The sequence below is a fragment of the Betta splendens genome, chromosome 13 (assembly GCF_900634795.4).
Source record: "Betta splendens chromosome 13, fBetSpl5.4, whole genome shotgun sequence".
Lineage (NCBI taxonomy): Eukaryota > Metazoa > Chordata > Actinopteri > Anabantiformes > Osphronemidae > Betta > Betta splendens.
Window position 1 is genome coordinate 15,107,437 of NC_040893.2, and position 18,628 is coordinate 15,126,064.

An 18,628-nucleotide genomic window follows, 5' to 3' on the forward strand; every position below is an offset into this window, starting at 1 on the left:
CTTCAGTTACTCACCGGCCCGTCGCTCTTATTAACAATGTCAGTCAGTTTCACTGTTGCTCGCTTTGAACCAGGAGTTTCCGTAAAGTTTAATCTAAATGAATTTGACGGGGAATAACCGAGGAAAATTGATCTTTCAGGTACAGTTTTTTTAATGATAGATGTACAGCATTAAGCTGGAACAGGCTCTTTGAACTGGAGTTCAAAGTCATGTTTACCAAGCCAGCGTCTGCCTGTGTGCTTTAGTTGTAACTGCAGATTCAGGGTTCTGCTTCCACATCACTGATTTGTCGATTTCTGATGTTTCTTTTGCAAGTGTTATCTTTTCCAGGACCAATCGACTTCTTTGACGAAAATAGCAAGGAATCTTTTAATTCTGCTTCGAGAAAATAACTCATGACCTTTCAGTTTGGTGATTATTAATTTCCGCCTATTGTATAAGCGTTATGAATCAGTGCTGATTGCGTCTAGCTTTACTGCAACGTCGTTTTACGAATGTGTTCCCTGAGCATCTATTTATGCTTCAGTGTATGTTTGCTAGTTTGCAGTGACTTCTACCTGTGGAGTGTCTTTTGGGGGATGAAACAGTCACTTGACTTTCGCCTCCTCGTGCTAAAACAGAGACAGCTGTTATCATGTTGCATTCGCGCTATCGTGGCTCAACAGGAGTCCATCCTTTAAATGCTTCTCGAGGGAATGTCGGGATGTAATGTGACAACGGTGATGGAGCTAGTGACCAAAGGGATGCGTCTGCATGTGTCTGTGCCTCTAAAGGCAGTGACATGCTCATGGTTATTCAGTATGTGCTGGATTTGAGTACTGTACGTTTGCCCTATAACACTTTATTATATGGCTGAAATTATTGTATTCCTCTTAGTATGTCTCGTCCCCTGCAGCAGAATCAAATCACTTCAGCCACTGCAGCAACCACCATCTGATCCCGTTGACTGATGAAATAAGCCAACTTGACATTAATCCTCATCCTGGATTAAAACAGCCCTGGGGTGTCACTCAGCATACGGCAGCAGCTGGGGTTTAACGCTGCTACTGTAAAAGCACAAGTACCATCATATTAAGTTTTCTGATCTTCATTATATATATTAACAAACATGATTCTAAACCACAGCCATAATCTGTCATCTTTTTACTGAACACCTTTGATAAGTGGTTATTAAAAGCTGCCGCATGACCTCCGGCGAGCACTTCCTGTAGCTGTGGATCCGGGAGAAGCGACGGGTGCTTGTACAGTAGATGAGGCGGAGAGCAGTTATGGCGCATTAACATCATTACTGCATCTGAGGGGCGTCGCAGTGCAGAGACTTGTTGTGGCTGCCATAGATTTCATTGTGAGTGTTATTAAACAGTTAGAGAAGCAGCGCTGGGGACACGCTGCTGCTTTGTGTGTGTTGTGTGGGTCCCTGTTGAGGCCTCGTCCTGGGTGCCGCTCACTGTGTCACTCCCTCGCTGACACGCTGACATTTACCGCCGCCGCCGCCGCCGCCGCCGCCGCCGCCGCCGCCGCCGCCGCCGCCGCCTTTGTTCCGCTCTCGCCACCGTGACAGCGGAGTTACACATCGCCACCAAATCCCACTGCGGTATCAATTTGCTCGGCCGGATCACGGTGAACGAGGAGCACGCGTGGCGCACGTCCTCGTGCGCTGCACAGATTTGAACGGCGTGTGAACGGAAAAACAAAAACACACGCGGGAGCAAAGCGAAGGGCAAGGGGATTCGAAGTCCAAATTGGCTGCTGTGATAAAACCCTCAGAGGAAAATGATTGAAAATTACTGCGAGTGACATTTGTGCAGGATGGCCCGCGATTTACATCCCTGTGATTATATTATCTCATCCGAAGGATAGATGGATTTCAAGGCTGTAAATGAAGCAAGGCGGCGGCTGCGAGCAGGCATTGGTACACACGCAGCATTTCTCATTATCTTTTTCAGTATTGATTAGGCATCAAAGCGGCGTCCAACGATCACGCAGCTAAGACTTCAATCACCATCATCTGCTGTAGGGAGGAAATACATTATTAATCCTCTCCTGACACATGGGCTGCTGTTGCCATGAATAGTTTAAAGACCCTCGCGACGAACTCTAATGAATCGATGTTCAAACTTTAATCGTTAATATTAATCGCGTGCAACATATTCTTATGCAATTATAGAATATAATGGCCTCCAATTTATTAGCGGCGGCGTGGGAGAAATGGTGCCTCAAACAGTGGCCCACTACTTCTGTATCGCTGTGTTTATTTTTGAAGGCAGCCACATGCAAGATGAAGCAATCACGGCTTTCATAACACAACCTCTGCTTTCTTTATCTTAGCTCGCAGAGGTGAATGAATTTAAGAAAAATATCTCCAGGCACTCAAAGACTACTTCATACAGTATATTGCATTTTTTTTCCTTTCACATTATTGCAGTGATGTTTTCCTTAGTAAAATGTGACATTTACCAAAATAACCTCATAAAGTTTGCTTTAAGTATTGCTTTCCTGCGCCACTGAATGTTTTATAGTGAAATATTTGTCTCCAATTAAAGAACAATAATTGCTCTCTGCACTATGACGACAAGCACACCTGCAGTTAGCATTTAAAATCTCGTGCACTATTTTATTTCTTTGAATGAAATGTGAAATAAACAGCAACATATATTTATTATGTCGCACATTGCATTGATGATAGCCTTAAGTGTGCAGTTAGGATCAGTCTTCATGCCACTGCTGCCTCCTTTGACATTATCTCTTTCTGTCGCTCCACTGACTGGTTCATGCCCCGTGGCTCAGCTTCATCTGGGGCTTTTTTTTTCCCAGAAAAGCTGACAGCATCTATTCTTCGGTTAATGTGGCGTACTGAGACGCTGCAGTAAAGATAATGTAAGGGTTGTAAAAGTGCTAAAGCTAATTAGCTCACTGGCAGGAGCCCACGAGGGGAGTGGAGTCGGTGGGAGATGCAGGACAGGCAGAACAATGCAGGGGATGAGTGCATCACGGGGGGAGTAACGAGCTGTGGCCTCGATGGGACGACGCTGAAGGTTGAAAGAGTCCTGAGTGAAGATGTTCAGCCTTTACTTCATGCTTTACAGTCACTAGCAAAGCCTGTGGAGGAGACGTGGGTGGGTTTGTTTCATATTTAATGAGAAAATGTCAGTCCTTTATTTGTTCAACAGGCAGTTACTATAACCATTTAATATAAATGATGATATATACAGGATGAAGGTAAAACTCACAGTACTGTAGGTTCACGCATTTTGTTAAATGTCCTTCCCACTGACTTAATGTACAGTAGGCACACTCACTATTATTACCTCTATTACCTCTCTACTATTATTATCATCGCCGTTCAATTGCCATTTCGTGCTGTTTTGATCACAGGTGATTATTGCAACACCTCATTTCATAGCAGTAAGTTATTTCAAAGGAACATTATGATGCTTTTAAGATAAAAATGATCCTAATGACCCATCATTTGGCCCATCAGTCCATCTATGAGCCGTGACCCCTGCGATCTGTGCAGTTTTGTGATAGATATTAACATATCACTTTAGCTCTTCACAGATAACGTTGCATCATGGGAATAATACCTGGCTGCTGAGGATGTAATGGTCCTCTGAAGGCTTGACAACTACCTTTTTAGAAGTAAATTGTGGTAAATGTGGGAACTGACAATGAGTCAACATTTTTCCAAAAGTAAAGAACTGCAAAGAAAATGTATTATAATCATAACTGTAATATAATTTTGTACTGATGGACAAACAATATCAGCCTCCAAAGAAAAGTCCACAAACTGTTTAACATTTTGTTTGTGTCTTGCGTTTTCACCAAATGAACTGAGTGGTTGATTAAATGTCTGAGTACGAGCAGCCAGAGAAAAACTGCAATGCAAAGCCCAGAGCCACTCAGTTTATTAGTGATTCTGTCAGTGCTACATTAGTCAACATTATGGTGCGCATGAACCAATCTCAGTATTTAAATGATTAATTTAGACAAATTGTATCTGTGTCATTGAAACTGAATTTTGCATGCAAGCTAAGCACTTTTCCCATTGTTCCTGGTCTGTGGCACAGCATTGAAACGGAGCCACAGCAGCTGGAGAGTCACCGGTGGAAAACGAGATTCCCCCATTAAAGTGTTTGAACCAGGTATCAGCTGAAAAAAGGAAAAAAAGGCTTCTTTGTGTTGCCAGGTTTAATCACTTCTCACTCACGGCTGCTTTGAATATCAGCAAATTATAGTCCCGCTACCACATTCCAGAGGCCTTCACTGAATTATCTCTGAATCACCGAGGATCAGACGAGAGGAGGCAAAAAGCAAAGCGAGCGGTTCACAACTAAATTGGGAGCGAAGTGTACGATGGTGAGATCACGGCGAAATGTGATGTGCAATATTAAAATTCTGTACAGTTTTGAAGTATTAGGTCATTTTACTAAGATGTAACTGTTTGGACTTATTAAAGGGAAATGAAGAGGGTGAAGAAGCAATGAGTGCTCAGACAGTTATTCGGCTCTGATTCTGAACTATTAAACACACCAGCACTGACGTGTAGCTCCTGACCTACGCTACTTCAAGTAAAGTGGGAAAAAATACAATTGTGCAGTCAGTGTGCAGTACATGGCTGCATTCCTTCAGCAAGGTGATGCTAAAGGAGGGGAGAAGAATGAAACGAAGGGCAATGGAGAAACGCGGCACCGCGGACAAATGGCACAGATGACAGACACTTAATAAGACGCCAAATTTGAGAAATGGCGGCGAGCAAATGACAGGAATAAATGAGAGCGCAACAGAGAGAAATAAATGGTGGGAGCAATAGAGCTGTTCTCCCACTTGTGTTCGCCAGCCAATCCCCAAGCGTTGTCAGTCTGCAGCGTTTCAGATGTGGAAGGGAGCGACACTGACACACACCGGGGAATAGAGACACACACACTCACACACACACACACACACACACACACACACACACACACACACACACACACACACACACACATACACACACACACACGCCTGTACAGTTTTACTTAGAAACGGAGACAGGTGTTGAACAGTAAGAAGCCAAAACAGCCTCGCTGTTAGCAGTGCTTCTGACTCCATCGTTCTTCCTCACTCTCACACGCACATGCACTCACACACACACAGCTATAAGCAGCCAGACATCGAGTCTATGGGGCATTTTTGTGACGTGTACTGTTGCTCCCATAATCTCTTACCTTCCTTTCCAACACACCCATCCAGAGAAACACACACACACACACACACACACACACACACACACACACACACACACACACACACACACACACACACGTTTGGCAGGAGCTGCCCTACCTTTCGCACTCCCAAGTCCCTGGCCCAATTTGAACAGTATCAGAGAGCGATAGTGGCCCACTGGTGCCAGAGACCCGGGTGGAAAATATCGAGTCATTTTTCAAAACTTGTTCTAAAAGAAACTTCTCTCCAATGAGCGTTTGCAAAACATTTTGCCTCTAAGCAGTTTTAGTTTGTGTTTGGGGAAACAAAGAGCGTCTGACTGTTACAACAGTATATGCTACGGAAAAGCATGCTAATATTACATTGGATGAAGCGTATCCTGGAGCATCCTGGATGTCAGTAACCAGGCAACCTGCTGCTGGACTTTATCTCTAACTCCACCAGCACTGATGCTTTTATAGTGTATACCACCATAAAGTCTCCTTATCTTTTCAAGCAGCTCATTAGAAGCTATAGTAATGGTTTATTGTTAGTGACCTCTAGCTCCGCAGCAATTATGTGGGGGAAATGGAGTATATACAGTAAGTCCACGTCTGAGAGCACCGGCTCCAACTGAGTCTCTATTTTGAGGATCAGAATGCATCATCCCTCTGTAGCCGTCATCTGCCGTCCTGTATCATCAGTGAGCACAAACCCGTCTTTTATGGGAGGCCGTCCACGTGCGCCGCCGCCGCTGCTCTACCCCCCGCCTCCCCCTCCACCCCCGCCAGCAGCGCGTCACCCGAGGAGCCCCATCGGCCCTAACGCGCTCATGGCTGCAGACCTGGAAAGGATCCGCCGCTGCCTCCCGGCTGCGCGCGTTTTTAAACAGGCTGATGTAACTGATAGCAATTTACATATAAAATGCACCAGAGATACGGGGGCCGTGTTGAGGCAGCATCAACATTTTGATCTTGTTTTCCTCTCAAATCCCCTAATAGAGCGTAAACAAGATTAGCATATAGTTTGTGTTTCAGCCAATTGGGACACGATGCCAGTGCGACTCCATAATGACCCCTTGTAAGCGCCGAAGCCGAATGTCTGCTAAAGCCGTTTTCTGTAGCGCTTACAGAGATCAAAACAAAAGTATGCCTCCATGTGTGTCTCCTTCGGTTCCTCTTTGATTCTCAGCCCTGAGTGCGCTGGGCAAATTCTCGTTTCTTGAGCCTGGCTTCGGCCCAGGTTCCCCTGAATGATGAGCGCAGCCGCAGCCATTGTGCGCTTGGACTCAAGCCTGTAACACTCAGCGGCGATGATGGTGAACAGCTGGGCCCGGCTACCGGCGCCGTCAGCGCGCGATGAGGTGATCGATAGCTTAATGGCAGGGTTTCAGCCTGTATTTAGGCAGTGCAGCAGTACATAATGTGGAGTAGGGATAATTATTTCATGGCGGAGATCTGCAGCCGGGACTGTTTCGCGTGGAAGGCTGTAGGTGCTGTCGCGCGGTGGGAGCTTTCACGTCAGGGAGCTTTTTTGTTTTAATTAATGGATTTATTACCGGGCACAGTCATTCTCGTGCCGTGGCCATTGTACCACAGACTCTCATGCTGTGCCCACTCTGGAGTGCAGTAATTCTGCTCGGATAGAAGTCCAATCCCAAGTCTGGCAGAAACAGCACCAAAAATAGAAAGACGAGGTTCAGGGTATTCTCTGAAACACAGTTTTCATGTGCAAACTATTTTAGCCCCACATTTACACAGTGAAACAAATGAACATTAAATCACTTCATCTTCATTGCCTTTTCATCCGAACTAATCTCTGAATTGAAAATTCACAACTATTTCAGGATCTTCAAACCTCTACTGTATAATCCATCTCAGGCTTTGACCATATTCTATGCAAATCTGGTTAGGGGTTATGGTGAGTTCTAATAAAGAGCTTTATACTTAGGGAACAAGCAGGTTTTTTTATATTCTAATAAGACCAACATGTGCCCACGGAGCTATTTGCGAGAGAAGATGGGGCCTCAGTCAAATTTACACATACTCAGTGCATTTTACTGGGTACCTGCTATTAGATTTGTTCTGCTTTGTTGACCTTAGATCTAATAAACCTTATCCATGGTCAAAGAGAGTGTGAGAGGCAGTGGTCTTAGTTTCATTGTGCTGTGCAGTGAACATCCTCAGGGGCTTTAATGGGGGTCATAAACTCTGATACGGATATTTGAACACATTGAACTCTAACTGGCCTTGCTCAGACAAGGACACATGCCTTCCCCTGCGGCCATTTCCATGAAGAGAACTGGAAAATAGTACCTATTGATTTCTGTCTGGGTGTAATGCGATTGCTTAAACTGTGTTCCATTAAAGTTTCACATTCTGCGCTTTTATATCGCTTAATTTCTTTCTTTGTCCTTATTTGGGCCGTAAGAACACAGTAATTGTCATAGTCTGTGTTTACTTTGCTGTGAGTCTGTGTCTGAAGGCGTCTGAAGGCTGCTTATCAGCATCAGGCTGCAGCTATAATTGTAATCCCGCATCAGTCTCCAGAAATGATGAAGAAAACCGCATAATCCGGGATTAGACTTGTTGGAAATGGTTTAAATCCAGTGGACTTTTTAACGTAGACAGACAACGATGTGGCCTAATAACGGCATTAATAGACGCAGCCTGCGACAGTTTGGGAAGAAACGGCTTTCGCACGGCTCGCGTTAAATGTGAGCGACGATGTAACCAAAGTGATTAAAGCGATGCTTGTTTTTACTGTAATGTTGTAGCCGGCGCTGCCCCGGATGCCAGCTTTTTATTGAACAGCGGCGCTTTGGCTCCACTCCAATAAACTGAAGCACTGTAATCGACACGACGCCCGCTGGGGTTTGTGATTAACTTTATTGACACATGAGGGAGGTGGGAGTATGGCATTACACTGCGCTGGCAGAGCTAACAGACCTTTTAGCTTTAAGATATAATAGCATTGATGTTTCCGGGACCTGAAATGCTTCCGTCCAGTGAAAGTTCTGTAAAGAGGAGATTAGGAAGCGCTGACATGGGGATTTGCCCAAAAATGCTTTAATTCATGCCGTTTGACGATGTTGCACTTGACTAATCACCGAGGAGACAAACTGAAATGTGCTCATGTTGAATTAGGTCAAATCTGCTCATAACGTATACGTGCAGTGCTATAGACTAGACGTTGGGTTAGGGTCTCCTCCACTCCTGCATCCACCACATCCTGCTCCACTGCCGCCAGTCGACTGACAGGCTCAGGCCTCCGTCACTCGCTCCATCGTCACTCTCCCTCTCTCCCCCACACACACTCACAGAGGTTCCACCGAACAGCGGGGTGTCATTAATTCTGTAACAGAAGCCTCTAATGTAATTAACATAGAAGAGACGGTGGCGGAGAGGCGGCAACCGCAAGGTCGAGTAAATCACCGCACGCCCCCTCCACAACAGGAAAATAACCCCCCCCCCACACACACACACACACACACACACACACACACGCTGCTACACCTAAACCCCTCCGTCTGACATTCACATGCACACAAACACTGTGTACAAACACCACTTTGGGTTTTATGCACTCCAGTCAGAACATACAGCCTTGATTAGTATTAATCCTTATCTGGGAAATGGACAGCTTCTCAATTGTGTTTTTCCCTCGTCTGGGTAATTTCATGAAGAGCGTAATTACGGCGTTTTCAATTTGGCTCCCTCTCTGCGGAGTTGCGAGGCCGACCGTGTATCTCCACCCGGCAGCCGCGAGGACGGCTTTGTGTGAGCGAGTGTGCGTCCACGTGTCCTGGAGTAATGCTAGATACGCAATTGTGTTTTTTTTTGACTATTTGGGCTATTTGATCGGGCGAGTGACCGACGCACCAGATCATTTTATAGCAAATCCGAATTAGAAAAGCTGCTAAAATCAGCACAACTGCAGCGATGCCTGTTTAAATAGAGACGCTCCGCTAATAATGACAAGCGCAAGCATTAAGACATGTCAGTGGAAGCGTTCCGGTGCCAGCAAACTAATGCCTGATCCAGAATGTGTTTGGTAACAGTGTGATTCCCAGTAAAGTGATTTACTTGCCGTCTATGTGGTGTGTGTTCCAACAGTGGGAGGATGAAAGGCACGTCAGCTCTGATTAAAGCCGCTGAACTGGCACAGTTTGACTAAATGTGTGTATTTGTGTATTCATGCCTCTGCTTTGGTCACTCTCCAGCAGGGAGACTGGAGCTGCCCTAAGGCAGTGGCCATGTTCCCATGCTCCCCCATCCCCTGCTTTCATCTCCCTGCGTATCTCCCCTTCCCTCCTCCTCCTGTCGGCGGTTTAACCCTTTCCTGCCTGACGTCTCACTCTGTGCTCCTCCTGTAAACAGCGGCCGTGCGTGTCCGCCCGCCGCGGCCCCCCAATACTTTGTCACACTCCTCCAGCCCTGCAAACACACAGCGCCGTTGCCAGTTAAACACCTCTGCCGGCACTGATAATGAGCTCTGTGTCCTCAAAGATAGTCCAGCGGGGCCCGGAGCCAGATTCCCCCCGACGCGCTGGGCGCCGCGCGACCTCTGACACCGCGAGGACAGCGGCTCACGTCCCGAGCACACAATCCCAGCCGACAAACAGACAGAAGTCATTCATTTGGACTTGCTGAGTGAAAATGTAATGACGCCCAAGGGAGGGAGTTAGTAATCGCTGCAGCAGGGAAGGTGGAGGAAATAGTGGGAAAATAGAGGGAGCTCGGAAAGTTAAGTTGCAGGAAGTTCTGAGCGACATTGATTTCTGAAGATCATAAAAACGATTAATTACGCCTAAAAGCCAAATTGTGATGATATCCAACCGATGAGCTATAAACAATGCAGCATCCATTAGATTTAAACGGCCACCGTCAGGGCGGCGGAGCTTCATCTGAACATAAATCGACCTCCTGGAAGCCTAATCCGATACGGATACACGTATTCGGGAAGCGGCTTCGCTCCATGATTAGCGTTTGCGAGTTGCACCAGCCGCCCAACATCTGTTCCCCCCCCACTGCTGGTGGCGTCCGCCCCCCTCCCTCCCTCCTTCACCGGGCGCCTTCGCCTCTCCGCGGGGGGCAGATCGTTTATAAGGTCTGGAAAATGTGATAGGCCGCATAAAAGGGGGACAAGAGGCAGCAGCCCCCCCCCCCCCCACACACACACACACACACACACACCCCGCCCCCCCGCCCGAGCTCTCTGAGTGTTCATTTCAGCCTTAAAGGAGGGAGGTCCACCTCCCGCCGCCACCTTCCTCGCTTCCCCATCGCCCACAATTAAACCGCGAGGCCCGTGTGCGGTGGCTCGCGTGCCGCCGGCGCGGCCGTGGCCTTTTCCTACTGTCACACCTGGATTCCTCATTTGAGAGGTTGCACCTTCTGTCACTCCCCGCTTCACACCGTTTGCCCCCGTGCCATTTTGCGACTCTGCAGCCCCGGGAGGCCGCGCTTCTCCATATTGTACGGGCCCATTTACCTCTGATAAGTCATTGTTCAGGTAATACAGAGGGGGAATCTTTGCAGCAGCACCCCCCCGTTCTCCCATTTTCTATTCTGCCTTTCGCTTCCTTTACTGTTTCTTTATCACTTTGCCCGTAGCTCGTCTGTGGGCACATTTTCATTTCAGAGCCCCCACCCCGGCAGGAAGGAAGGGCGAGCGGGGTGAGGTACGGTGGTGGGGGGGGATTATGACAGGAACAAGATGAAAGGGGAGAGAAAGGGGAAGGCGTCGGAAAATAAAGTTGCTCTTATCAGAACTTGCCAGGAGCAGTGTGCGCACAAAGCGGCTTGGGAATCCAATTTAGTCTGCTGTTAGTTTAAGTGATATGAGTGCAATTAGCCGTCGCAGGTCAGGAGTGTGAGCTCGGCGTGTTAAGTGATTTCCTGAAATCCCAGCGGTGGAAGCGCAAGGGGACGACATCTCCCCCAGAAGGTAAAAAAATCCCCCGCCAACTTTACAAATGGACCACTTCTTCTGCAGCTTTCTAATAAATGTCAGCTGCCTCTTAGCTCCTTTGTTTCACTCTCGTCGGCCGCTCGCTCTGTATTTAAATGCATTCTCCTGCTCTCTATCCGACAGACAGGTCACAACGGACTCATGTGCGTCAGTTGCTCTTTATGTTGCGCTTGATGCTTCGCTGGGAAAGTTAACTCGGTCTATTATAAAGCTCCAGTGTCTGCTGCGGTGTGGGAAATTAAACCAACTTTTCATAGCTTGAAATTGGAAATCAGCCAAAGCAAATCAGCAGGAGCCAATACAGCTTCAATGAAATATCAATTATAGGCCAAATTATATTTTATTTGGTTAATTGATAAAATAAATAATTGTTTCCATCAGATTTACGTTTATTTAATGTATCATTTGTAAAAGTCCTTCATTTATTTCAGTTGTTGCATATAATGGAAACTTTTGGAGCCAACATGCATGAACCCTATTATGTTCAACCTCCAGTACTGTATGTTACTGTTTGAATGAACATATATGTTAGAGTCAGCGCAGCTCCAAGTGCCGTTTACACCTAGTTTGAATGTGGCTGCTAAACTCTTTACCTCCCCTCTTTGTTCCCGGTTTTCAGGGGAGATCTGCGCTTTTAACATCCACGGGCTGGAGGCTCCGTTCGAGGCGGTGGTCCTGAACGGGACGTCTGGAGAGGGCCAGCTGAGGGCCCGCGGCCTGGTGGACTGCGAGCTGCAGAAGGAGTACACCTTCATCATCCAGGCTCATGACTGCGGCTCAGGACCCGGCGGCACAGAAGGCAAGAAGTCCCACAAGTGAGTAAAACCAACACGTGCACGGTCCCATCTGAAGGTGGGACTCCAATCATTCAGATAGATTTGTATTTAAAGCCAAGTTTGGCTTGGGAAGTTAACTTAAATGAGCCTGGAGCTGCCCCGACGCCTCCAATCCTGCAGTGCTGGCCACTAGATATATTTGTATTTCTTTATTCTATTCATTTTTCCTCCTCACCCACTCCACAAGAGCTCTGTGTGTGCAAGCAGTTTGCAGCTGCCTTTCAAACGTATTAAATACAGATGCAATCGCAGCCGCCACAATTGCTTCCAGGCTCGATACATATGCTAAGTTTATGTATTTTCATTTTCTGTCTCCTGTACATTGTGCACTCGGACAAACACGCCCCACTTTGCATATTAACGAAGGCAGAGTGGAAACTCTGCGGCGTGCATTTTCTAGTTCATTTCAAAAATGCAGTCCCAACATCAGTAGATCGGTTTTGGGGCATTTTGATTTGCAAGTGACATCAACTGCACATAATGCACTTCCAAACCTTAAGTCAAAGCCCATAGAGGGAAATATTTGAAGGGAAGTTTTCAAATCAAAACTACAGTATGTAAGTGGGGAGAATAAATGGGACATTTAAAAGTGAGACTACCTTTAATTCCACTGTAACGGCTCTTCCAATGGATCCCTGTTGCTCTGGGAAGTCTGTATGCCGGCAGCACCCGCCTCCACACACACCAGCAGACCACTTTAAAGGTGTCAACTGATGAAAACAATTTGTCACACTTGTTGCTCGTCCTAAAAGCAGCTTCAGCTCGGAATTGCTCTCCACGCAGCCTTTTCAGAAAACTGCCTGTGCCCGGCGAGCGCCGCGCATCTCCTCTCGTTCGCGCTACAGCTCAATCCCCTCACCTCATCCAACAATGGGGCCAAACACAAAAATCTATCAGTTTGCCTACAGACACCGGGCTCACACACACCCACACACACACACACACACACACACACACACACACACACACACACACACACACACACACACGCATGTAGCTGCAGAGATTTTCCAGCCTTTGTGAAGGTTTTAGATCGATAGAAGGGATTTGTATTCACTATTGTACATTGTTTGCTTCCATTTAAATTTGAGTTAATGCTGCATGTTTTAAAAAATAAATACGTATGTAATGAAGAGTTTCTATATGTTTACAGTGCTTGAATTGACCAATATCAGTAAATAGCTGCTATTGGCTCTTACAAACCGTTTACTGCCATCACAGTGAGCCTTGGACCCACATGTGTTCATTTTTTATTTTGCCTCTTTGTCGTTGCTTCGCCTCTGTGGCCATCTAGAGTTAGTTAGTTGTTTTGTTTTGTGTCTCCTTGTGGTTGTCACCGTGCCTGTGTTGTTTCTACTCATTTGGTGCTTTTATTTTGTACCTTTGAGTGTGTGTGTGTCTCTTCGTGCTTGTTTTGTGTGCCTTTGCTGTTTTCCAGGCCTTTTTTTGCTGCTTGGTTCGTCTCGCCGTTTGTTTGACTCGGCACTGGACCCGGTGGAACCGGACCGGGCACCTCTGGCCGCCGCCGTGATCCGGCCCGTGTGCTGCGGATCCGCGTCTATCCCTTAAGCACTCTCCGCTGTGACACGGATCCCGTTCGGCCGCCACGGACGGGCCCGCGTGGGAGCGGGAGTGAATTTTGGGGACACTTAAAATGGCCTGTCCTTTCGCTGGCAACTCTCTAAGGATCGGTCTGGCCGCTCGCTCAGATTTACAGGGCAGCTAACAGGCACAGGGAGAGCCTCCGCCTGAGGCCGTGCTCGAATTGCACACGGCACGTCAGGAAGCCAGTCAAGAAAGCGGATCAGGGATGAGTTGAACGCTCGCGCCCCGTTTCCCGGCTCAGCGGGCTCCGTCACTCTGTCCGTCAGTCCGTCCGTCTGTTTCCGGCGCCGCAGTGTTTTGTCAGGCTGCATCTGCACACATTCGATGCGCAAACGTGTGAATGAGCCACTGTTTACGCGCCGGAAGGGACTGAGCGCGTGCGACGTCGCCTCCGTCGGCGTTATAAACAGTGACGTTAATGGCGTCCGAGGCATCAGAGCAGCTGGTTCTGAATCTTCGCTGGACGGCTGTGGGACCCAGATTTAGATGAATAAATAAATGAATGTGCGCCGCTGTGGACGGACCTCATCCAGCAGCGGAGAATGCTCGGTCTTTGTTGTGAAGAACCATCTATTTATCGATTCTGTAGAACACAATGGCGCAGCCCGACGTTTGTGAAAGCTTTTAATTACTGTCAAGCACTGCTGATCCCTCTGACAGAAACAAATAAGTAGAAAACTTGAAATTATGTCCTATTTTCTGTCTGTTTCATTTTTGTGTCTGCTGTAACTGGTTCCACCTCATTACATTGACTCTACAAATGATTTACAGTAGATGAAACAGCCTTTGTGGGGAAATTACTTTTCAAATAAACAGGATTTAAAGGCATTTTCCCCCCAAACCAGAAGCGCTGAACCATTAGGAACCACTATCGTAGGTGATAATCTTACCACAAATTGTCATTGCTCCATTCTAAATTTGAAAAGCGTGGCCAGACATGAGCGCAGAGTCCTTTGAGTTAGATGCTGTGGAAAAACAACAACATAACCTGCTAATTAGCATCTGAAAAGTAAAGTCTTTTGTTTTGTTTTTTCGTACCTCGTCATTCCCCACACACCTTTCTCTGTGGAAGTTTCTGCCATTGCTACGGAGTAATTAGGCATAAGGGAGATCTCACTTCCTTACAAAGCATGTCATTTTCATAATCCATCCCAGGGCTCACACCTAAACATGACACGTGTATTTAACACCGGCCCCAGGGTTATGTGCCTGGAAGTTGTCAAGGTTTGGATAATGCATTCGCAGCTGGGGTCTCCCGGGGTTGTGAGTGTGCAGATTTGTAATGTACAGATGTTTTCTCATGCCCGCACGGACACACACACGCACACACACACACACACACACACACACACACACACACACACACACACACACACACACACACACACACACACACAGTCTCTGTACTGGGAAGCACGGCACTTATTAAAGTCATCATTAGTGAATCTTAGAGGCCTGTGTGTCCTAACCTCACTGCTGCTGGAGGAGGCTAATTAGCTCACTGAACAGCGAACTGAAGGACAGACACACACACACACACACACACACACACACACACACACACACACACACACACACACACACACACACACACACACACACACTCCGAACGCTGAGTCAAATTCAAATCTAATACACCTGCATTTACATAAAAATGAAACAAATGCATTACCAGCGGCTGAGTTCGTATCTCATAACCACATGGGGAGAAACCCACTGGTGCCTCCGCGACCACCTAAAAACACATTAACACAAAGCGGTCACGTTCTTCGCAGAGAAGAAGTGGGTCAAGAGCGGTGCCTTGTTAGCATAAGCTGTCATGATAGATTTCTGTAGTGAGGAGACCAGGGAACTCCGCACACATAGTGCAGCCCTGTCAAAGTGTCAGGGCTTTCTTCTACCAAGAATCTTAAGTTCACGCTTGTCACACTTGATGCTAATATGAGTGGAACCTCATTCTGTCAAAAGCTGTGAGCTGACGTGATTATTATTCATTGTGAGAGAGAACAAACAGCATCTAGTTTAGGAATGTGTTGTTTATCTTGAGCTGGCGATGTAACTCGACGTTTGTCTCTATGTTTGTACCATGAGCGTGAATTAGCATCCGAGCTCGTCTGCGGCGGTTTTCGGTCGGCATCCGATCTACTGCAGGTTGGTGCCGATGTCAGACACAGTCGACAGACACTTCAGCGGATCATCACTGTGTGTTGTTCTGTGGCTTTGCATCAACGTGACCGTCCAAGACAAAAACGAGCTACAGGTTGATCTGGATGTGATCACCTCGTGTCGAGATTACACAGCCCCTGTGGAGCTTTGTGTTAGCGCCTCGGGGCGCAAGTCGACGCGGAAGTGGGGCTTCCTTGCATATTGATGAGCGCTGCCATCATGCCTTATGCATCGCATCCCATCGGTATAGTTAGCACTGTTTATTTCCATTCTGGTTTTACACAAGGAAATTGATGATTCAACCCCAAGGCTAATTCTTGATTAATTCAGTCCTTTGCCTTTGTACTTTGTGTCTGTTTGAAGGCTTTCAGTAATGACTGAGCGTGGATAAATAATGAGCCCGCTGACAACCAGACTAACCTGGCATTAACATGCATCACCTGGCTTTGATGTTCAGCTGGTGTCTGATTGGGGATTCTTATGATTTACTGTGGCTGTATTTAAAAGACAGGCGGCAGAAACGGAGGAAGCTGTATTTAAATCAGACCTGCATCGACTTTTTTGATAAACCGTAAAGGTGCAGTGTTCAAACTGTAAAAAGTCAAAAGCATTTCAGCGTCATTTGAAGTCAGAAACGTTTTGTAGTCCTGCGATGAAACGAAATGTTAGAGTCACGGTTTAGAAATAAATGAACTGTAAAAGACAATTCAATGTGTTAAGTTTAGACTTACTGTGTGTTCTCTGGGCAGACAACTACAAGGTACAGTATAATTACTGCATGTGTCTTAATAAACAAGACAAAGAAACACACAAATTCCTGTTTTCTGCCAAGACATCACAACAAAAGACAAAATCAGCATTAGTGCTTCACTTCACTGTAATGCATCTTTTAATGTACGTCCTGAACAGTGACATCAGTCATTTCGTCCGATGCTGTTTCGCAGCGATCCATCTTCCACCTGTGCGGTCACGTCTTGTCGCCCCAACTTGCTCCACTTGGAAACGCTCCAGCAACACGGGCGCCGCTGCGGAGTCCCGGCGTCTGTCGCCGCCAGATGTGAGGCGTCGGCGTCGGAGCGCGCGCCCCGCGGCCACGCGCGCCCGCCGTCCTCGCGTTCGCCTGTAAATCACGCGGGTGCGTAATTGCAAAAGCGGCGATTCCTCCACGCGGGGACCCGGAGGTGTGGAGCATATGTTTGGCGCCGCGCCGCTGGGGAGAGTGGCGAAGCAGGAGGCTAATGTTTATGAGAGAGCATCATTAATATGACAAAACAAGCCTGAGGGATGAGGGATTTACTGCCGTCATCTGTCAGGGCTCCTTATCGCCATCGTCTACTGTTACTGGTTTTAGAGGATGTTCAGTAGTGATCAGATACTAAGTACATGGTTTAATTTGAAGTACAGTATCTCAAAAGCATGAAATCACATCATGGAGGTACAATAAGGTTCCAGATGTGCTGGACTGCACTACCTGGGTTGTTTTTGTTCTCCAGTTGTTACAGCTTGTGTTTCTTTTTCTATTAAACACTTGCCTCTGTTTGCACAGTGGCCTGAAAAGGAGCCTCCTCCTGTGTGTGTCCTCGTGACAGGGAGCGATAAGGCGCCATGCAAATCCATTACGCTAACGCTGTCCGGTCTCCGTCTCCAGCCGAGCACACGTTGGGGAAATATTTACAGCCCCGTTTAATCGGATAATTTCTCCGTCATTACCATATCCACCAGCTAATCCCATAAACAACACACTCATCCCCGTCGCTTTGTCTCCAGAAGGCCGCGCTTTGGGCTCGCCAAGGCTTAAAACTGTATTATTGTGGTCTATCATCATCCATTACCATTTGTCACTCAATAAATTGAAGGATTGATTATGCAATCTGTTGCCTTCTGGCTGCTGCAGGGTATTGATAAAGACATCTCCAAGTGATAAATGCTGGGTGTTTTTCATGATGTGTGACTTAGACTGAATTGCAGCTAATACATCATTTACAGGATGATTAATTAGTGCGGTTTCAAGTGCTCGGGGACCGCGTGTGTACATGTGTTTGATAACAGAAGCCGTCCAGGGCATTATTTTCCCATTGCAGCACAATACAAGGCTTCCACGGGGTCAGGTCAGACATTGTGTTGCACAAAGGACATTGTGACTGTTGCTTACCAAAACTAATTCATCACCGGCGGTGAACTCTGCCCTCGACAACTATCGGCCGACGGGCCGCGGTGATTCGTCACAGCGCTTCCTGCCGATAGGCTTCGGACTCGTGCACAAAGCGACACAGGGAGTTGGAGACGGCTTGATGCAATGGTTAAATTAATGGGGCTTTGCGTTATGTGTGCAGGGCCGTGGTGCACATTCAGGTCAATGACGTGAACGAGTTCGCGCCGGTGTTCCGGGAGCCCCAGTACCACGCCGCGGTGACGGAGGGCAAGATCTACGACAGCATCCTGCAGGTGGAGGCCACTGACCAGGACTGCTCCCCACAGTACAGCCAGATCTGTAACTACCAGATCACCACCAGCAGCACGCCCTTCGCTATAGATCGCAACGGTGAGTGGAAAACAGGAAATGTGCATGTAGGTAATTGTACTGTTTTGTTTTATTTCCTTTTCTTATTTTCTTATTTCTTATCTGAGCTATGTGTGATTTCCCACATATCTAACCAGGTTTGAAGGCCACACAAACATTTAACTATACACTGAAAAGTAAATATACTGTAGGTTCCATGAGGCTCTAAATCGTTTCATTTGCGTTTAAAATCAGTTACTGTGGTCTGTTTAATGATGCGTTACTATGGAGACATTCATGCACAGAGTCTGGATGCAGGAGTTAAATAATGATGTGATCTTGGGTTTGCCATTGTTATTCA

The 18,628-nt window shown here is 47.0% G+C and overlaps 1 protein-coding gene across 1 annotated transcript in view; it reads left to right on the plus strand.

Moving 5' to 3' along the window:
• LOC114867806 (calsyntenin-2-like) overlaps positions 1–18,628 on the plus strand; it is a 137,146-nt gene that overhangs the window by 76,098 nt on the left and 42,420 nt on the right. The window contains exons 3-4 of the mRNA XM_029170825.2: positions 11,780–11,975; positions 18,101–18,309. Coding sequence (XP_029026658.1) covers positions 11,780–11,975; positions 18,101–18,309 — 405 coding nt within the window. The remainder of the gene's footprint in view (positions 1–11,779; positions 11,976–18,100; positions 18,310–18,628) is intronic.